Source organism: Populus alba, chromosome 14 (genome assembly GCF_005239225.2).
Source record: "Populus alba chromosome 14, ASM523922v2, whole genome shotgun sequence".
In the NCBI taxonomy this organism is placed as follows: Eukaryota; Viridiplantae; Streptophyta; class Magnoliopsida; order Malpighiales; family Salicaceae; genus Populus; species Populus alba.
In genome coordinates this window covers 2,006,184-2,025,459 of record NC_133297.1, presented here as the reverse complement: position 1 = coordinate 2,025,459, position 19,276 = coordinate 2,006,184, and the positions used below count along the sequence as shown (strand labels likewise).

The following is a 19,276-nucleotide window of genomic DNA, read 5'->3' as shown; positions in this document are numbered from 1 at the left end:
AGCAGACTCAATGACCAGAAGATGGGGTAACATTAATTATTGACTAATAATTTTCGTTCATAAAACACGGCTATATCGATCGAAATGAGTGGGAACAAGATTCAGATTTAACTCGTGGCTACATTTTCCTGAAAAAAGATGATTGTGTCCTTTGAAATTGACGAGCACCTTCTTGTGGAAATTAAAAAGAAAAATGCTGGATAATGTGTGGATATTTTGGCGTGTAAAATGTTTTTTTGTGCTCTCGGTGGGCACATGGTGGGCTCTAACACCACCATTTATCAGTGCATGCTTGTCCAGATTCCATTAAAACAAGAGACATATTTTAAAGCGATTTGAAAATATATGGTGGGCTCTCACACTATCAATTATTATCACAAATGACAATTAAAAAAAGTTATATATTAAAGCGATTAAATACAATTAAAGAAAAATAGTTATATAAGGTTGCACAAAAAAACCTCTACTAATGTTTAAAAAACAAATATTATAATTTTTTTCATAAACCAAGTAAAATTAAATGATATTTTAATATAAAAAATATCACAAAAATTTGTTTTTTTATTTATTTTAATTAATAGCAACTAAAATTAAATACCCGCTAGGCCGAGCATATATTCAATTAGTCTATTCTAATATATATATATATATATATATATATATATATATATATAGAATAAATCAAAGCTAAAAAAAGCAAGATACTCCGCATATATAGCCAAGGCCCCTCCCTCGTTGAAAGAAAAGGTCACATGCACATGCTGACTGTTTCTTTTTTGAGAACAAGGGTGAAGAATATGTTTTCTGCCTGTCTAAGTTTCGATCACCAATAATTGTTTGAAAAATCAAGTTTGTGAACTTTTATCAAAAAATATTTTGATTTATTTTCATTTAAAAACACATGATAAGCTTATGATATTAATAAACATGTAAATCAACTCACAACACCTAAAAAATTATCTAAAAACACAAAATCAAGTTGAAAGAAAAAATTATCTATCAACCTTGATCTACTTTTTTTTATGTAACATGAAGGGCATAAGAATTTTAATGAAATTTCTATCGTCAAATGAAACCCATTGAAACTAGGAAAGATCATTTTTATAGTATGAATGTGTCCAATTAATAACTTTCTCTCTCATTCCATGTTTTTTTACAACTTTTTATCTCCTCTTTAAAACCCACATATAAAAATAGATTGACTAAAAAGAACTTTTACGTATGAATTTGATTCGAGACTGAATATATAATTTGTTTATATTTTGATCCTTGATCTTTTAATTATTTCTTTCTGTTACAAACTATAATTACAAATTATAATTTTGAAAAGGCTTATGTCTCTTGCGTCTAATTACCCTTTTTTCAAGAATGAGGATTGGGTTATGGCACCAAGCTCATGTCTCAAATAATTTAGTTACAAATCATAGTTTTTACCTTTAATAATATAATATACATATATCAGTTTAGGTAAACTCTTAACATATAATCACATTAGGTATATTAATCATTGAAAATAAATAACAATATAATTTATCTGAAATAGAATGTATAGTTTGATGACTATCTTTTATATTATATAATTAGCCCTTTAACTAGAATATCTAAAAGATCAGTTAGGATTTCCAGTTATTATAAAATAAAATAACAACTTATTTTTCTATTTCTACTCCTTTTTACATATACATGTAGTTCACCAAGAAATCCCTTACAACATAATTAAATATTACAACTTAGTTATTTGGAGTTAGAAAAGAAAAAATAAAATATTGATTTCGTTGGGTTTAAATAGAATTAATGCTCCTTTTCTTATATATATATATATAAAGAAACTAGAAGGTTTCATGTTTAAACCTGTCCTTAAAAAAAAACATCTATATTGTTTATTGTTGAGTTTTTTATAAAAGATTTTCATTGCTATTTTTTTTCTTTCGAAATAGCTAAGTTTTAGTGTGAGGATAGTAAATATTAGCTGCTAAGATCTTAGCTATTCAATGTTTTTAAAGAACAATGGTAGGGATATTTAAATTTGTTTTCAAAATCTTTTTTATTATATGATATGGCATTAATTTGTTATATGAAAATATTATCAAATCATAAAAAGTGAATTTTATCATATTTAGTGGTGTAATAGTAATTATAAAATATATTAACTAATAAATCACTAATCATGTAGTGTAATATCATTTAGTAAAACAATCTTAATAAGAAAGTAAAATTCTATAATATATATTATCTTTTTTTTTAAGACATAGATCAATGGAAGATGATAGATCTTGTTAAAAAATATGTGAGAGGATTCCAATCTTTTTTTTTCATTTTTATCGAGTAGCTTAATTTCATTGATGAGATACAGAGGTACAATCGTGAACAACGAGGCCCTCAGTAGGATCGTCCTTTGATTTCCAGAACTTGCAAAATAGTTTCCAATTTTATTGAAGATGTGGGCTCTCATATATGTTCTCTTTTCATTTTAAAATTGCGTTTGATATGGTATTTTTTTTTACAAAATAAAATTTATATTGTTTTTACTTGTTCTCATGTGCTAATTTAAAAGGTATATTTTAAAAATTAAAAAAAATATTTTGATGTATTTCCGAATAAAAAATATTTTAAAAAATAACAATTATCACTTTACTAAATATTTATTTTTTAAGATTCAGATTATTTCAGTGATCAATTAGTGAACTGTCTTTTGGGAAGATTTTCTTCTTCTTTTTTATTTATTTTTTGGATTGGCCTCTCGAGAAGATTGATGTTAGAAAATATGTCCACTTTTTATATGTTTATTTTTTTTCCTAGTGATAGTCAAAAGTTAATCCCAAAAAATAAAAAATGACAGTCGATAATGTAACATATATGACTTTTTTTTTTTCCGGATGAGTACAAAAATGTATGAAAATGTTAATGGGCCAAATATTTGCTAGAAAGGGGGATGGTCCTATTTAGACGGGTTTAATTACGGTTAATTTAATACAAACTCAAACTCGATAAATATTAAATAACTATGAAAGAATTATATTTTTTAGATAATTTTTTTATTTAATATGTAACGAATAAAATATAGATATTTAATTATACAAAGGGAGAGATGTTTTAATTAACTAGACCCACAAAGCATATAAAAATTTGCTATTATAAATTTTATCTGATTGGAAACCGAACAGAAAAAAAAAAATTAATATTTTTATTAAAATAATATTATTTTATTTTATTTAAAAAAATATTTAGTTTTGGTTTGATTTAAACTGTATTTGAGTTTAGGATAACTAGGAACTTTAACTTAGAAATTCTTAGATAAAAAGCTAATTATACTTAAATTAAAAAACACATATTTTAGATTTGTAATGATGCACCTATTAAACCTTTCTAATTATTTGCGTAACCTTATATATTTTTAAAAAAAGTAATCTGAGATTAAGACCGGTTCTGAAAGCTCAATCCTGACTTCTTGAAACAACGCACACATTGAAAAGGAAGGTGAATATTGAGTTTGGGCTTTTAAGTTTTTTTTATTATTATTATATCCTAGATTAAACTCATGGGTCATTGCTCGCTCTCATTAGATTTTTTTGGAGTAGAAAATTTTCCGATAAAAACCACAAATAAACAATTTTAACATTACATAAATATATTGAAGGAGATCGAGCTGGTTGCTGGAGAGGGGGTGGTGGCCATCGGTTTTGTTGGGAAAAGAAGCTGGTTGCCGGACAGGGGCTATATTCTTCTTGTTCTCCTCCGGTGTAAACATGACAGCATACATCTGATCCAACGATAAAAACATCAGCACAAAAGTAGAAGTCTAGAAACAAGATTCCTGACTTGAAATTTAAGGACAGAATAGAAGAGAGGAATAGAGCTAGAAAATTAAATTTAAAAGCAAACGAAACAAAATAAATTAAATTAAAAGCCCGCAAAAACAAAGGAATCGAAGCTTGCAATGGCGTTTTTAAATTGCCCTTCTTTGTATTTGAGCTGAAACACACTAATTAAAACTTGAACTTGTCAGCCTATGGTTCTCAAGTCTTGGTCTGGGCTTGTTTTCAGCTTACTAGAGCTGTAAGTTTTGAGCTTGGCTAAATGCTAAATGTCGTTTATTGTCAGGCCCTTTTGTTCAGCTAACTGCCTGTCTATGTAAGGCTTAGAACAGTTTGTGGTGTGGAAGCTTGTTTTGCATTGGTTGAATGTTTTGTTATTTTTAAAAAACAATTTAGTGTTTTTGAATTATTTTAATATATTTTAAAAAAAAATTGATGCGTTCAACCGACTGGTTAAACATACTCGCTCTGTCACGTTCGCATTCAGATTTCAGGCACCAACATCAACCGATAAAATATTTTAAAAAGAAGAAGGATATCGTATGTTTGCATTGCTTCCTCATTGTTCTACTTTTTGATTCATTGTTTGTTAGGAAAAGATTCAGTAGAAGAGCTCCATGTCAGTTTGCAAGCCCAAAACACCGGAGCCACCGCCCAGCACCTCCACAATGAAAAGGGCACAGCTAGTATTTGTACCTTGCCCTGGAATTGGCCACCTAGTATCCACTGTTGGCTTTGCAAAGCTCATTCTTGAAAGAAATGAGAATTTCTTGATAACCATGCTCGTCATCAACAACCCATACGATCCTAGCGTAAACAGCTATGTTGAATCCCTTTTTGCCACCCATACTCAAATCAAGTCCATTGCGATTCCTGCGATTGCAGATCCCCCTGTAGAAGCTTTAGCTGAAAACCCTGAAAGAGTTTTTATTCAATTCATTCGTGACCACGGCCCCCTTGTAAAAGATGCTATCGTCAACCAAGTGATGGCCAACAGCCCAGCTCCTGTAGCTAGTGTTATCGTTGACTTTATCTGCGCTTGCTTTATTGACGTTGCCAAGGAACTCGGGGTTCCTTCCCATGTTTTCTTCTGTTCTGATGCTGCTTTTTATGGACTAACTGTTTACCTTTCGGAGAGAGAAGACGGGGGTCAGCCTAAGTTTAGAGAAGCTGACCTTGATTATACCATTCCTTCTTACGCCAATCCAGTGCCTTATCGTGTTTTGCCACTCGTGCACAGGGATCCGGCATACGAGACGTTTGGAGCTCTTGGAAGGAAATACAGAGAGAGCAACGGTGTGATCATTAATACGTTTTCGGAGCTTGAGTCTCATGCAGTGAACACTCTTGTTGCTAGAGATGATTTACCATCAATGTTCACTGTGGGGCCGTTAATTGATCACAAGGGAAGGGGCTTGTCAGGGACTGAGGCTGCTAAACGCGATGAGATCATGAAATGGCTTGATGATCAGCAAGAAAATTCAGTGGTGTTCTTGTGCTTTGGAAGTCAAGGAGCTTTTAGAGAAGAGCAGTTGAAAGAGATTGCGATTGGGCTGGAGCGCAGTGGTCAACCCTTCTTGTGGGCCGTTCGAAAGCCACCCTCACCAGGTGAGATTGTGCCAGGTTATTACACTACATTTGACGAGATTTTCCCGGAGGAGTTCATGGAAAAGACAAAAAATATTGGCAGGATCTGTGGGTGGGCACCACAAGTAGATGTCCTGGCTCACAGAGCAGTTGGTGCTTTCGTGTCTCACTGCGGATGGAACTCCACCTTGGAGTCCTTGTGGTATGGTGTACCTATTATAACCTGGCCCTCTTACGGTGAGCAGCAGATTAATGCATTTCAGCTGGTGAAGGACTTGGGATTAGCAGTCGAGTTGACTCTGGATTTCAGGAGGGATTGTCCTACAGATTTTGTGAAGGCGGAGGATATAACAAAAGCAGTGAAATACATGATGGAACACGGTAGTGAGTACAGAGACAAGGCCAAAGCAACAGGTGAAATAGCCAAGCAAGTTCTGTTAGAGGGTGGATCTTCGTATGTTGCTTTTGGACGCTTGATTGAACAATGGTTGGGAAACAAGCTTTGAAGATTTAGAAGTTGAAATAAATCTGTGGTGTTTACGGTTTGCCATATTAATTATTTCTGTAATTTGTTTGTTGATTATCTATAAGGATTCGTTCAACCTGGCATCGTTTCTTTTCTTTTTCTGCTCTGCTTAATTTGTGGAAATGTTTTGGTCTCTGATGCTCTGTGGAGACCATGAGGCTGAAACTTTCAGATTATGCAGCAATCTGTTGAAATGGGAGCACATTTTCTTTCCAACTTGTATCACAGTTTGTTCTATAATTGATGGCGGTGCAAGTGGCCAAGTGTGGTCACACTCTTTAGAATTGGGTTCTGGTCGAGATGCTGTTGATTATTAGTAGCTTGTATGATCCACCATTGCTCTGCCAAATGATTGTTGTTCTCTTCATTTTATGTGGAGATCTTTGTATGTACTTGCTTTTGCCAATCAATGACTTTTTATAATTTACTCATTGATTAACTTAGTTTATTCTGATGAGTTGAGTCTAGTTTTGTTTTACCATGTCAAATCATATATATTAAATTTCAATTAAAAATTAATTTTATTTAAGTTCTAAATCACGAATTGAGATTAATAAAAACAAAATCAAAATAAAATTATTTTGAATTAAAAACAAAATAATAAAATCAATAAATTTATATCAAATCTAACTAGTTTAATTTTAAAAAATCTAGCCTAGATCAAGGGCCAGTTAATCATACCAAGTTTAATAATAATTAATTAAACTCGGTTCAAATCTAGTGATATTAATTTAAAAAAACATTTTTTTGTGAATATCATGGCCTAATACTAGGAAAACTATATTAAACAAGAAAAAATTGATCTAATAAAATCATAATGCAAAAAAAAAAAAAAACAACCCCAGCTGTGAATTCTAAATAATCCAATTGTTTTTATTCATTAGATTCCTATTAAGACTATAATTTACCAACCAATTTACAGCCGAATTAGTCTCTTTGAAGATATGTTAAACCCTGACCTCTCATGTTTTGGCTATAAACCCCCGTGCTTTAATAATCAGATATAATTTATGTTCATTTTTGTTCTTCTTGTTCCAACAGGGAGAACTGAGAAGTCCACGTTTCTTTGGTGGCTGATTTGGAGCTCAGCCCAGGGCATTTTGTGCGGTGAGTTGCCCACCCCCCCGGCTGATTTTTTTGGGTTTACCACTGCTCATCTCGGAATACGACTATTGCCCATCCATCTGCATTCATGCCTACGGCCCGATACTTATATGTTGTCCTTTTAAGACTGTTTGTTCAAATATGTTAATTATTCATTTTATTAAATTTTGTAATTTATATATTTTTTAAATTAATACAATAAATGAATTATATAAATCTCAATTTTACTATCAATTAAAATATAATATTATTAAATATTTTTTGTTTATGATATGATTTTTTATATTCCTATTACCAGCTGATATATTGTCTTAGAAAAATAAATAATTTAGTCTTTGAAATATTTCATTTATTTTTTCTAAGATAACTTATGTAGTGATATACTCCTCCATATGAATATGAATATAATCTCATAATAAAAAATATTTAACTCTCACATAACTAGCATGCATAGTTAACATTGAGATTTAATCATTTATATTCGTTTTTGTCTATATTACCAGGTAAATTATCTTAGCAAAATAAATTGATATATTGATATTAATATTAAGATTTAATAGATAAGATTCAATAAAAGTTGGATATTGGGTAATGAAATATATCCAAATAAGACAGGGATTAATTGAAGGAATTAAGAAAAATAAAAATACAAGAATAAAGCTAAATAATTGACACAAATAAAGAGTAAATTTAAAGGATTAATTGTCAAATTTTCTACGGGCAATTGGCTGCTCGGCTAATAAGCCACGCACTCTTTTGAAAAGCATCACAAATTGCTAGAATCACTCCTCAATTTATCTTTCCAGTCTCTCTGCTTCCTTCCTCATTTTCTTGTACTTTTCCCTTACTAATTGTTTCCTCCACTACTTCTGCCTTGTTCTTCACCATCATGTCCTGTAAATATTTAATTTCTTTCTGAACCCCACATGTTCTCAAAGATTTTGACAAGAGTTTTGCAATCAATTTCTATATATATAGTATTCGTCTCTGCTTGTTCTTTTGGACTCTTTTATAGATATCTCTCGTAACCAATTATTTACTATCTCTTTTTTAAATCGAAGTGTTTTGGATACGAAATGATATTTTAAATGAGGTTAGGCAACAGTGTGTGTGTGAGGACAATGAGAGAATGTGAGGAAACTTGAACGGGGAAGAAGAGAGAGGAATAATCCAACGTTAATGAAAGTAAATTAACATTGGATGAACCGAAAAGAAAAACATATATAGGATCGAACAGTTTAGATTTTTGCAATATTATAAGTTGAGTGAGACGTCATAGGATTAAGAATATAACTTATATTGTAAGATTATGCTTTGAGTTCTATTTTTTAAAATATATAGAGAAGTCTTGAATGTTTTAGGTCAAATAATTCTGCAAAACCTACAGAAACAAGGCCAAAGCAACCATTGAAATAGCCAAGCAAGTTCTATCAGAGGGTGGATCTTCGCACGTTGCTTTTGGTCGCTTGATTGAACAATGGTTAGGAAACAAGCTTTGAAGGATTTATCTGCAAGTGCTGACCTTTATCGACTATCTCTACTTATTTGGCTATGGTCATTAATTGTTGTCAGTGTTCTGTCTCGATCCTGCTAGATTTGGTCCTTTCCAATTTGTGTTCGATTCATGTCTTAGAGATGCTGCTGTTTTGCTTGTCAATTGGCAGATTTCCATACCTTAAACAATGTTTTGGGCCAGGAAGCTCTAAGAAGAAATAATCTGTGGTCATTGTTGAATATTAAACTCAATCCAGAAGTTTCCAGTCAAGGAAGGCAACCAGCCACCAGTCGCAGCCGCCAGCCGCCTTCACACCGCCGGTCAACAGCCGCCTTCACACCTGGAACAGTAGATTTTCGTATTCTGAATTTATGTATAAATAGGGTGCTCAGTTATGTTATTTCGTGTGGAGAGAATTGAGAGGAACACTAGAAAGAGAAAGAGAGAGAGAGGGCGTGTAATTGTTAAGCTTTTGTGTAATTGTAAGCTTCGGTTTTGTGTAATAAAACAGTGTGTTTTATCCCCTATGAGTGTCTCAAAGCCACCACCAGTGGTTTCTCCCACCAACAATTGGTATCAGAGCCCCGTTCGTCAGAAAACAGAAGTGTTTTGGGGTATATCCGAATTTTAAAAGTTGTCCAAAACAAGTTTTTATTATTCCACCGTGTAGATCTCCTCAAGACGAACTCACTGTCGCAAGAATCAGCCCGATCGGAGACCGCGGTGCGCCACACGCGCCTCCTGAAGATTCAGCACAGAAGACCACGCGCAGACACGCGCTCCAGAGGTAGACGACGAGTGTCGTCCACGCGCGCCATATTTGAGCCGCTTACGCCGAGACCAGCCGAGCCGATAGCCGAAGTCCAGCCGAGCCACAAGCCAAGCCGTACTCCGCGCCGAGCCGAGCCGCGTTCCAGCCGCAGCCGAGCGAGAGAATATTCCACAGAATATTCCCAGAATATTCCACAGTATATTCCCGGTTCAACCCAGCGAACCGCCCGCCGTACAGAATTGGTTTTTTGACCGGTTCACCCATTTTCTGACCCTATTTCTACAAAGTCAGACCGGTTCCCTACTATTTGGACCATTCCGGATCGACCTACAGTGTCCGTTTTTCCAAATTCGGCTCCCAAAGAGGTGATATAGTCATTCCAAAAGCAAAATGACTACAGAAGGTACACATACACTCATTCCAAAGCTGACCAAAGACAACTATGATAGTTGGTGCATCAGATTGAAGGCATTTCTTGGGTCACAAGAGTGTTTGGATATTGTACAAACTGGTTATGATGAACCAGAGTCCAAAGAAAGAGAAGATGCTTTACAAGAGGCACAGAAGCAAGCCTTGAAAGTCAACAGAAAGAAGGACAACAAAGCCAAGACCATCATCTACCAAGGTCTTGATGAAGATACATTCGAGATCATAGCTTCCGCTGAAACATCACATGATATATGGGAGGCTCTCCAACAGAAATACAAAGGTGCTGACAGAATCAAGAAGATTCGTCTTCAATCTTTGCGAGGTGAATTTGAGTTATTGCAAATGAAGTCCTCGGAGTCTATTTCTGATTATCACACAAGGATTATGGTGATAGTCAACCAGATGAGGAGAAATGGAGAAGCCATCATCGATGCTCGAATTACTGAGAAAATTTTGAGATCCCTAGATCCAAAATTTGATTTTGTTGTTGTCGCAATTGAAGAATCCAAAGATGTGGACAAGTTGACAGTTGATGAGCTTATGAGTTCCTTGCAAGCTCATGAGCAGAAGATTGTAAAGCGAAATGGAGATAAGGCAATTGAGCATGCCTTACAAGCAAAGCTGTCTCTCAAGGACAGATATGAGCAAGGGGAGACTTCATCAAGTGGCTACACCACTCAAGCAGGAAGTCAACAATCCAGAGGTGGATTCCAGCAATTCCAAGGAAGAGGTTCTTGGAATACAAGTTTTAGAGGAAGAGGTGGCAGAAACACCACCAGAGGAGGCCGAGGCCAACAAGCATTCACTCCCAGAGGAAGAGGAGGCGGTTACAATAACCGTGACAAGAGGAATATCAAATGTTATAGTTGCAATCAATTTGGGCACTATAGCACTGAATGCAGAAGAAAAGCTCCGTTGGAGATACGTGAGCAAGCCAACTATGTAGAGAAGGATGACAGAGAAGAAACTGCATTTCTTGTCCAACAAGGACTTGATAAGAAAAAGGAGGACATATGGTATCTAGATACTGGAGCCAGCAATCACATGTGCGGCTACCGAGAGTTATTTAGTAATCTAGATGAGACCAAGCAAGGTCTAGTTACTTTTGGAGATACCACAAAGGTTCCATTCAAAGGTAAAGGCAACATCCCAGTCAAGATGAAGAATGGCGATTCCAGCTACATCGCCGATGTGTATTATGTCCCAGCCATAAAACAGAACCTACTCAGTTTAGGTCAACTTTTGGAGAGAGGCTATACTTTTTACTCGGAGAATTGTCATCTGGCAATTAGAGACAACAATTGGAGATTAATGGCCTACGTGAAAATGTCCAAGAACAGGATGTTTCCTTTGAACATCCAGTATGATGCAGCAAGGTGTTTGAGCGCCATCACCAACAGTGAAGAATGGCTTTGGCACCTGAGGCTTGGACATCTGAATTTCACGAGTTTGAAGATGCTAGCAAGCAAGAAGATGGTCAAAGGTTTGCCTCACATTGATCATCCAGATGAAGTCTGTGAGAGTTGTGTCCTCAGCAAACATCACAGATCCAGTTTTGCTAAAGAAGTCAACTGGAGAGCAAAGAGGCCACTGGAGTTAGTACACACAGATGTGTGTGGCCCAATCACGCCTATGTCGACTGGACAAAATAGGTACTTCCTCACTTTTACTGATGATTTTAGTAGAAAGACGTGGATATACTTTCTGAAGAGGAAGTCAGAAGTATTCAATTGTTTTAAAGATTTTAAAGCAATTGTGGAGAAGCAAACTGGTTACACGATCAGAACCGTAAGATCTGATCAAGGTGGAGAATATACAGCAAATGACTTTGAAGCCTATTGTACACAACAAGGCATCAAACATCAGACGACGCCAGCTTATACACCACAGCTGAACGGTGTAGCAGAAAGGAAGAATCGCACGATTCTTGACATGGCTAGAAGTTTGCTCAAAGCAAAGAAGCTGCCCAAGCAATACTGGGCTGAAGCTGTATCATGTGCAGTGTATCTACTGAATCGCTGCCCAACCAGAAGTTTGCAAGGAGTCACTCCAGAAGAAGCATGGAGTGGTCACAAACCAAGTGTTACTCATCTACGAGTCTTTGGTTGTGTGGCATATGCAAAGATCCCAGATGCAAGAAGGAGAAAGCTCGATGATAAGAGCGAGAAATGCATCTTTGTCGGATATGGTGAAAGAAGGATGGGATACAGGCTGTATAATCCTATCACGAAGAAGGTGATTACGAGTAGAGATGTTATCTTTGAAGAAGATAAATCTTGGGCATGGAATGGTGATCAAGAAGCAATCAAATGGATCAATCTTGATTTGATCCTTGAAGGTGAAGAAGAAGTACCAACAGTACTTGTAGAAGAACTGATTGTGCCAGCAGCTGAACCACAAAGTCCAGTGTTTATACCAGCAGCTGAACCACAAAGTCCGGTACACAGATTCCCTGTATTCAACAGGAGGAACACACCAGGAGCATCATCATCAACACCACCATCAGCATCCTCGTCAGAAGGACCAAGAAAGATGCGGAATCTTGAAGAGTTGTATGATACCACTCAGGTTATGGAAGATACAACTCTATTTTGTTTCCATGCAGATAAGGATCCACCAGAAAAGAAGAAAGCAATAGGTGTCAAAAAGGTCTACAAGACGAAAGCCAAATTAGTGGATAAAGGCTACAAGCAGAGAGAAGGCATTGAAGGAAGAAGTGTTCATGCTTGGCATGACATCCCTCGATTGAGTTTAAAGGGGAGATTTGTTGAATATTAAACTCAATCCAGAAGTTTCCAGTCAAGGAAGGCAACCAGCCACCAGCCGCAGCCGCCAGCCACCAGCCGCAGCCGCCAGCCGCCTTCACACCGCCGGTCAACAGCCGCCTTCACACCTGGAACAGTAGATTTTCGTATTCTGAATTTATGTATAAATAGGGTGCTCAGTTATGTTATTTCGTGTGGAGAGAATTGAGAGGAACACTAGAAAGAGAAAGAGAGAGAGAGGGCGTGTAATTGTTAAGCTTTTGTGTAATTGTAAGCTTCGGTTTTGTTTAATAAAACAGTGTGTTTTATCCCCTCTGAGTGTCTCAAAGCCACCACCAGTGGTTTCTCCCACCAACAGTCATTACGGTTTGCTGTATTATTTCTGTAATTTGATTGCCGGTCATCTACTTAGGGCTCGTTCAACCTGCACCATCCTTTTGTTTCTACTCTGCTTAAGTTGTGGAAATCGTTTAGTCAACGGTGCTCAGGCGAGACCTCGAGGCTGAGACTTTCAGATTGTTCAGCTATTTATCGAAATGGTAGCATCCAGTTTATATCACAGAGCTAATTCCATTGTTCTATATTTATTCGATGGAGTTGCAAGTGGCCAAGCGTAGCAACACGCTTTAGAATCGGATTCCAGACAAGAATTGGGTCAGAAAGCTTGACTCGGATTCGATCGACCAGGTTAAATTTTTATTAACTCATACATCACACGATTCAAATTCAATGAAGTCGATAAAAGAACTTTGACCCGATTGTTTGAATAATCAAAATCATTTTTCGAGTCGAACCATGAGCGCTAATTTAGTGTATGCAGGTGCCACATGTAGCATGAAGCCATAGACATCCAACTCCAGCTTGCTCCGGCCTTGTTAAAGCCATGCAGCATAAACGAGATCTGGGGATGGAGAAACCATGGAATCCGATTCTTTGGAGTTAGCAGTGGCGTCTGGCAGGGGACAAGAGCCAGAGATGCCGGGGAAATAACTAAAATCCTGGATCGTGCAGATGAAGTTAAATTACTCCATTTTCATGTGATTTTAAGTAATTCATAAAGATACTTGCTTGCTGTACCAGTTGAAAAGGCGAAGGCTTAATTAAATTACTTAGGTGTAGCAGAGGAGTTTGTTCTTTTTATTTATTTTATTATCATAGGGAATTTATTCTCTTAAAATCAAAGCAAAATACTTAAAAATTAACTAAGAAAAAACCTTATTCTTAATGATTCATATGTATTATTTAAGGATTTTTTCTTAATTGTTAGCATCATCACTAGAATGGGACACAATGTTGAATGCCACTTTAAAATTATGTCGAATAATTCAAAGTTTGAAAAAAAATTATTATCATTTCTTAAAAATTTAAAAATAAATTCATGGAATATATTGGTTTCTACTAGTATTATTAAACTCTATTCAATATGTAGACCCAGCTTGAGTTAAATTTAAAAAATTAGATAAAAATAATCAATTAAAAATTCAAAACTAAGTTGTTTTAACTTTTTAAATAAGAATATTAAAAATATATTATTTTAATTTGCACAAATTTTAACTCGGTTTAAAAAACTTTATTTACTATCTTACTGCTTTATTTACTATGTTACTACTTTGTTCTTTTTCCTCCGCATATCCTTTTTTTAACGGTCCTATTGCCCATCCATCCGTGGTCGGGCGTCGGTTGATTTATGCCCCCACCCTAAGAGAAAAAAAAATAAAAGAAGCGACAATTGCCGTTGCGTAGGAGACGAGGCTACCTGCTTCATTTTTTGCCAGGCTGGAAACCTGGGCCCAGGAGGAGGTGACGCTTGATTTGTGCAGATTCCATAAGCTAGGGAGTCATGATGTTAAATTGTTCGACTTTAATGTGAAATTATGAGATTAAAGTAAATGAGACCCTTTGCTCTTTAAATTCTATCATACATTTAAATTTTCTTTGCTAAACATGTATGAATATTATATTTTTTTTATTGGTTCAATAATTATTGCAATAATAATTATCTAATTCTTTAGTTTAACATCATGAATTTATCAAGTTAATCTATAAATTAACATGTCAATCAGAATCTATCCAAAAATAACTTTGTTATGATTTTTTTATAAAAAAAATAAAATATCTTTTTGAAAAAAACTCCTAATAATTAAATTGACTTGACCAAGATTAAGTCTCATTCAGAATTCATCAGGTAATTCAAATTTAATCCAATCAATATTCATTTAGATTTGAAAAGGTACCTAACTCAAACTTACAAGTTAACTTTTTCAGGAAAGGTTTATTTGATATCTATAATTAGCAGCACCGAATAAAACCATCGTCTCCATCTCACATGAGCAAAGATATATTTCATAAAACTACTAAAAGTGGAAATAGACAAAGTTAAAACGGGTCTTTAACTATTTTAAGACAACAATATATCAAATCCTGAGACAAAAACAGACGGGTTCCTCGCAACTTTACTTATCAAGAACCAATTCCGGCAAAGGACAATTTGGAGGGGTCCTCTGATTCGGTATCTATTAAACTATTGTTGTTGTCCCTATCAGGCCCCCACAAGCTTTAAAGCTAAAGGAGGAAGCAACAGGTCACGCTTGAGTACTGTAGGATCCAAATTTCCGTATGCATTCCCACCAAATTCAAAGTTCTGTCTTAATCATCCTTGATCATTGGAATTTATGTTCAAACATTTAATGTTCAAACATTTAAAGTTCAGATTTGAACGCATGCCGTCTTTATGGATTACGATAATATGATTAGGAGTGGTTGTACCTGTTTATCTGCCTTCCTTTGACGGCCAAACCTCTGAACTAGTTCTTTGTCGGCAAGACAATGTGAGCAGATCTTGCAGGTAAAAACACTTGTACTGATGAACTTTTAAACGTGCATCTAAAATTGAGAATCCTAAGCTTTGCATGTAGACCTATACACTATAGAGGATCAAAATTAGATATGGTCGCAGAATTCTTCCTACTAGATCATTGTCTCCTGAGAAAACAGTGCACGGGTAGAAAATTTATAAATTGAGAGCTCCAGTTTTCAAACTTCTCAACAGAAACATCGATGGCCTCATCAGAGCAATATAAGCAACATATCTGTAACAAAATTTCTTCCTACTATCTGATCCCACGATTGCTTGAATGATTCCCTGAAACTTTATATAGCAAAGATATACAGAAGAAAAAATCAAGAAACATATCATTGACTCCACGCTATTAAAATGATCTATTAGAGAAAGAAAAGTACTTCATGAATCAGCTGTGTCAACCAGTAGTATATTCAGTTGGATTTACAAGAAGTTTTCAGATCGGCTGAACAGAGTGGCACAAAATGCTGCAGAATCTACCGATAGTGCAAACTCAAAACAATACAAGTGAATTGGTTCACCTTAGACAAGTTTGGCAAGCCTGCTCACTGCTCTTCTGGTTCTTTCTTTCTCCACAATGACTTGGTGGTTTGAACACCACTTTCATACCCGCTACTATCACCTGATTCACTTACACGCTTATCCATCCTCATGACATCATGATGGGAGCGCCCAGGTTCCCTGCCAAGTCTACGGTCCTGTAAATAAGAGCAAAAGGCATTCCTGATGGAGGCACCAACAGATAACTATACACAATTTTTCATTTGCTTTACATGTTCAACAGACAAAACTAACCACGAAAATATTATCACAATTTGCACAAAATATAGTCAAGCCTGTCAAAAAGCCTGAACCCCCACATAATCATATGCTTAGATGGTAGGAGAATTCTATAACTAGAAACTGAATTTTGAAATTATGCTTTTTTTCTGAGTTTTATTGTAAAACTAAACAAGGCTTTAAGAAGAAATACAATTGTAACAAGCATACAAATTTGGCAAGATTACTTTTAGCTCAATCAAGGTAATCAGTTAATGTGTTGGGTGAGTTGAACAAAACTTTCCAAGAAATGCACCTATCAGAAACAAAGTGCAATTAACACCCCATTAGAAACTGAAGCTAGCATAAAGTATTGCCAAACTTTCATTGTTTAGCCATAGCTTGCAGTTCTTGCCCTAACTATATTGATATGGGAATGCCAATCTCATAAAAACAAAGAAACATGGAAAAGGAATATGAAGGTGTAGCTTCAGAGACAACACTGAGATAGAAGAACTATAAATAAAATAATTAGTTGCCGAGATAAATGAGCTCTTACATCTCGGAAGGGGAACTCATCTGCTTCTAGCATATGTACGACATGCCCCATTTTCGGTCTCTTTTGAGCATTTGGGTCGACACAGCGTAATGCCACCAATAGGGCACGCTTTAATGCCCTTGGAGAAGGCTTCTTCGGCAGCCTGGGATCCAAAACCCCCTCTGCATTCCGATTTGTGACCATTGTTTTAAGCCATTCAACAAGGTTCACCTGAAAGTCAGACTTGCCAATGCGTATCAAGGGCATAGATGTATAAACTATATTGAAGTAGTTGAAAGACAATTCGCCAAGTGAATTTGTTGGAAAATACAAACCTCTCCTGCAGGGCGGCTGTAATCAACAGGATTCCTTCCAGAAATTATTTCCATAATAAGAATGCCAAAGCTGTACACGTCACTTCTTTCATTCAACATTCCAGTACTGGCATATTCTGGAGCCACATATCTGTCAAAGAGTAGAGAGCATACTTGTAATTTCAATTTGTCAACCAAGATCATGCAGATAGTTATTGATTAAAACGATGGAGATATAGATTTCATGTAAAAGAAGTTTAACTAACCCAAAAGTTCCCATTACACGAGTTGTCACATAACTACTTTCTGACCCCAAGAGTTTTGCGAGGCCAAAGTCAGATACTTTAGGATTCCATTGCTTATCAAGCAAAATGTTGCTCGATTTGATGTCACGATGAACGACCTTGGGCTCAAGTCCCTCATGCAGGTATGTCAGCCTATATTTTCAATTAAGCTCTGGTCATAACAAGCAATGGAAAAGGGAAAAAAATAAAAGCATTGAAGCTCTTATGATTAACCATGTTTCACTAAAATCATTACCCTTTCGCTGTTCCAATTATTATATTGATACGAATCTCCCAAGTCAGAGGGCTGCAAGGCCCAACATCTCCATGAAGCCACTGTTCTAAGTTTCCATTCTCAACATACTCGTAAACAAGCATCCTGTATAACAACCATGAACCCATTACTACAAACATGCAACTCAATCAAAAAAGGATAGTTGCATCCAGAATTCTAAAATTCAAAGGCATGAAACAAAACTCAAGCTTGCAACACTAAAAACCAAAAATCAAAAGAAATATCACAAGCGGGATATTCAAGTACAAACCTATGAGCTCCTTCAGCACAATAACCAAGCAACCTCACCAAATTCTTATGCCGTACTCGTCCAATTGCTTCCACCTCGACCTTAAACTCCTTCTCAGCTTGTCCCCTACATCAAAACCACAAACCATTAAACTCACAAACTTTAACAACCAAACAAAAAAACCAACCACATGCTTCAAAAGTAAACTCAAAGCACTGACAATTAACAAATTTGGCAAAAAAAGGCAAACCCAATATAAAATATACTAATAATGACTTAAAACACATTCATTACCTGTTATTGAGCAAATTCTTGACAGCAACATTAGTATTATCTTCCAAAAGACCACGGTAAACAATTCCATACCCGCCTTCACCAATCACATTTTCATCAGCAAAATAATTAGTAGACTCCTCAAGCTCTCTAAGAGTATACCAATGACCCCACCCCAAGTGTGAAACTTCCGGCACCGCAATCACCGCACCTCCTTGATCACCCGACCGAGGCCCAGACCGGGTCTCCCCACTCCCACTACCCAAACCGCCAACCCGCTCGGGGTACGAAATTCTATGATCCTTCCCAATCTCGATATGAATTCTTTTCCCCGCACCGACAGGACTAGTCGTCTCCTCCCCATTCTGGAGCTCCGACTCCGGAACTGGATCCGGGTGGTTAAGTTTTTTCGGGTCGACCCGGATTTCCTGGATTTCTTTAGAAATGTTGGGGATTGTGGGGTTGTTGTTGAGAGATGAAACGAATTTAGTGGTGGCAGTACTAGTGGTGGCCATAGGTTTATTGGCTTTATTACTAGTCTTATTACGTTTAGAAGTGAGCCAAAGAGAGATAAGGAAAAGAAGAAGAACTATAGCAGCTCCTACACAAATACCAAGCACTACCCATAAACGTAAACCAAAGATTGATGTCTTCTTCGATAGCTCATCGTTCAAGAAATAGTTAGACATTGCTACTGCTGCAAGTACTTGTTTTCTCTCTTCTTTCGTCTACTTCTTGTTTAATTTCTTTGTTTTTTTGTACGAAGAGTGAAGATAAAAGGTTAATTTAGGCTAAGTAAACAGAAAACAGAGGAGCAAGTGTTGTAGCATCGACAAAAATGGTGAAAGAAGGGAAGCAATTGAGAGCTAAGAGCCAGGGAAGGCAATAGTGTGAGAGAGGATAGCAGCTGGCGTGAGTGGGACTAGTAGAAAGCAGTCAATGTCATGATCGTTCCATTTACCTAGAGAACGTTTTGCGCGTAGTTTTTTTTTTTTTTTTCCCTTAAAAATATATAAAAAATAAAATTTTTAAAATTTAATTTTTAATATTAATATATTAAAAAAATTTACAAAAATACATTTCAACCTAGAAAACAAGCAGACTTTAATTAATGGCTAATCTTGTTTAGTGGTATAATCCAAGAGTATACTAATCTTTATTGGTGGAGTAATTAAGTCTAAAGTTAGATTCATGGTTTGTGGAATATTAGCTTTTTATTTTTATATTTTTA

The 19,276-nt window shown here is 35.8% G+C and overlaps 2 protein-coding genes across 3 annotated transcripts; one reads left to right on the top strand and one right to left on the bottom strand.

The window, feature by feature from the left end:
• The first annotated feature begins 4,263 nt into the window (after positions 1-4,263).
• Positions 4,264-6,355, top strand: LOC118036002 (anthocyanidin 3-O-glucosyltransferase 2). Its single transcript, XM_035041689.2, has one exon. It carries the CDS (start codon positions 4,433-4,435, stop codon positions 5,906-5,908), a length of 1,476 nt encoding a protein of 491 aa, XP_034897580.1. The 5' UTR covers positions 4,264-4,432; the 3' UTR covers positions 5,909-6,355.
• Positions 6,356-15,493: 9,138 nt separating this feature from the next.
• On the bottom strand, positions 15,494-18,959 carry LOC118036011 (probable serine/threonine-protein kinase At1g01540). 2 transcript variants are annotated; one of them, XM_035041708.2, is made up of 8 exons: positions 18,067-18,959; positions 17,794-17,898; positions 17,505-17,627; positions 17,231-17,401; positions 16,986-17,115; positions 16,672-16,881; positions 15,875-16,051; positions 15,494-15,641 (listed from the first exon to the last, which is right to left on the bottom strand). In XM_035041708.2, exons 1-7 carry the CDS (start codon positions 18,732-18,734, stop codon positions 15,899-15,901), a joined length of 1,560 nt encoding a protein of 519 aa, XP_034897599.1. In that variant the 5' UTR covers positions 18,735-18,959; the 3' UTR covers positions 15,494-15,641; positions 15,875-15,898. The 2 variants fall into 2 exon arrangements, with proteins under 2 accessions (XP_034897599.1, XP_034897591.1); XM_035041700.2 differs by lacking the exon at positions 15,494-15,641 and having other exon boundaries at positions 15,660-16,051.
• Positions 18,960-19,276: the final 317 nt, after the last annotated feature.

Bases quoted from the DNA above. Each gene is read 5' to 3' on its own strand.
- LOC118036002 (XM_035041689.2), top strand. From the start codon at position 4,433: ATGTCAGTTTGCAAGCCCAAAACACCGGAGCCACCGCCCAGCACCTCC.
- LOC118036011 (XM_035041708.2), bottom strand. From the start codon at position 18,734: ATGTCTAACTATTTCTTGAACGATGAGCTATCGAAGAAGACATCAATC. The intron at 17,402-17,504 runs GTAATGATTTTA...TTGAAAATATAG, and splicing joins ATAATTGGAACAGCGAAAGG to GCTGACATACCTGCATGAGG. The intron at 17,116-17,230 runs GTTAGTTAAACT...ACTCTTTGACAG, and splicing joins CGTGTAATGGGAACTTTTGG to ATATGTGGCTCCAGAATATG.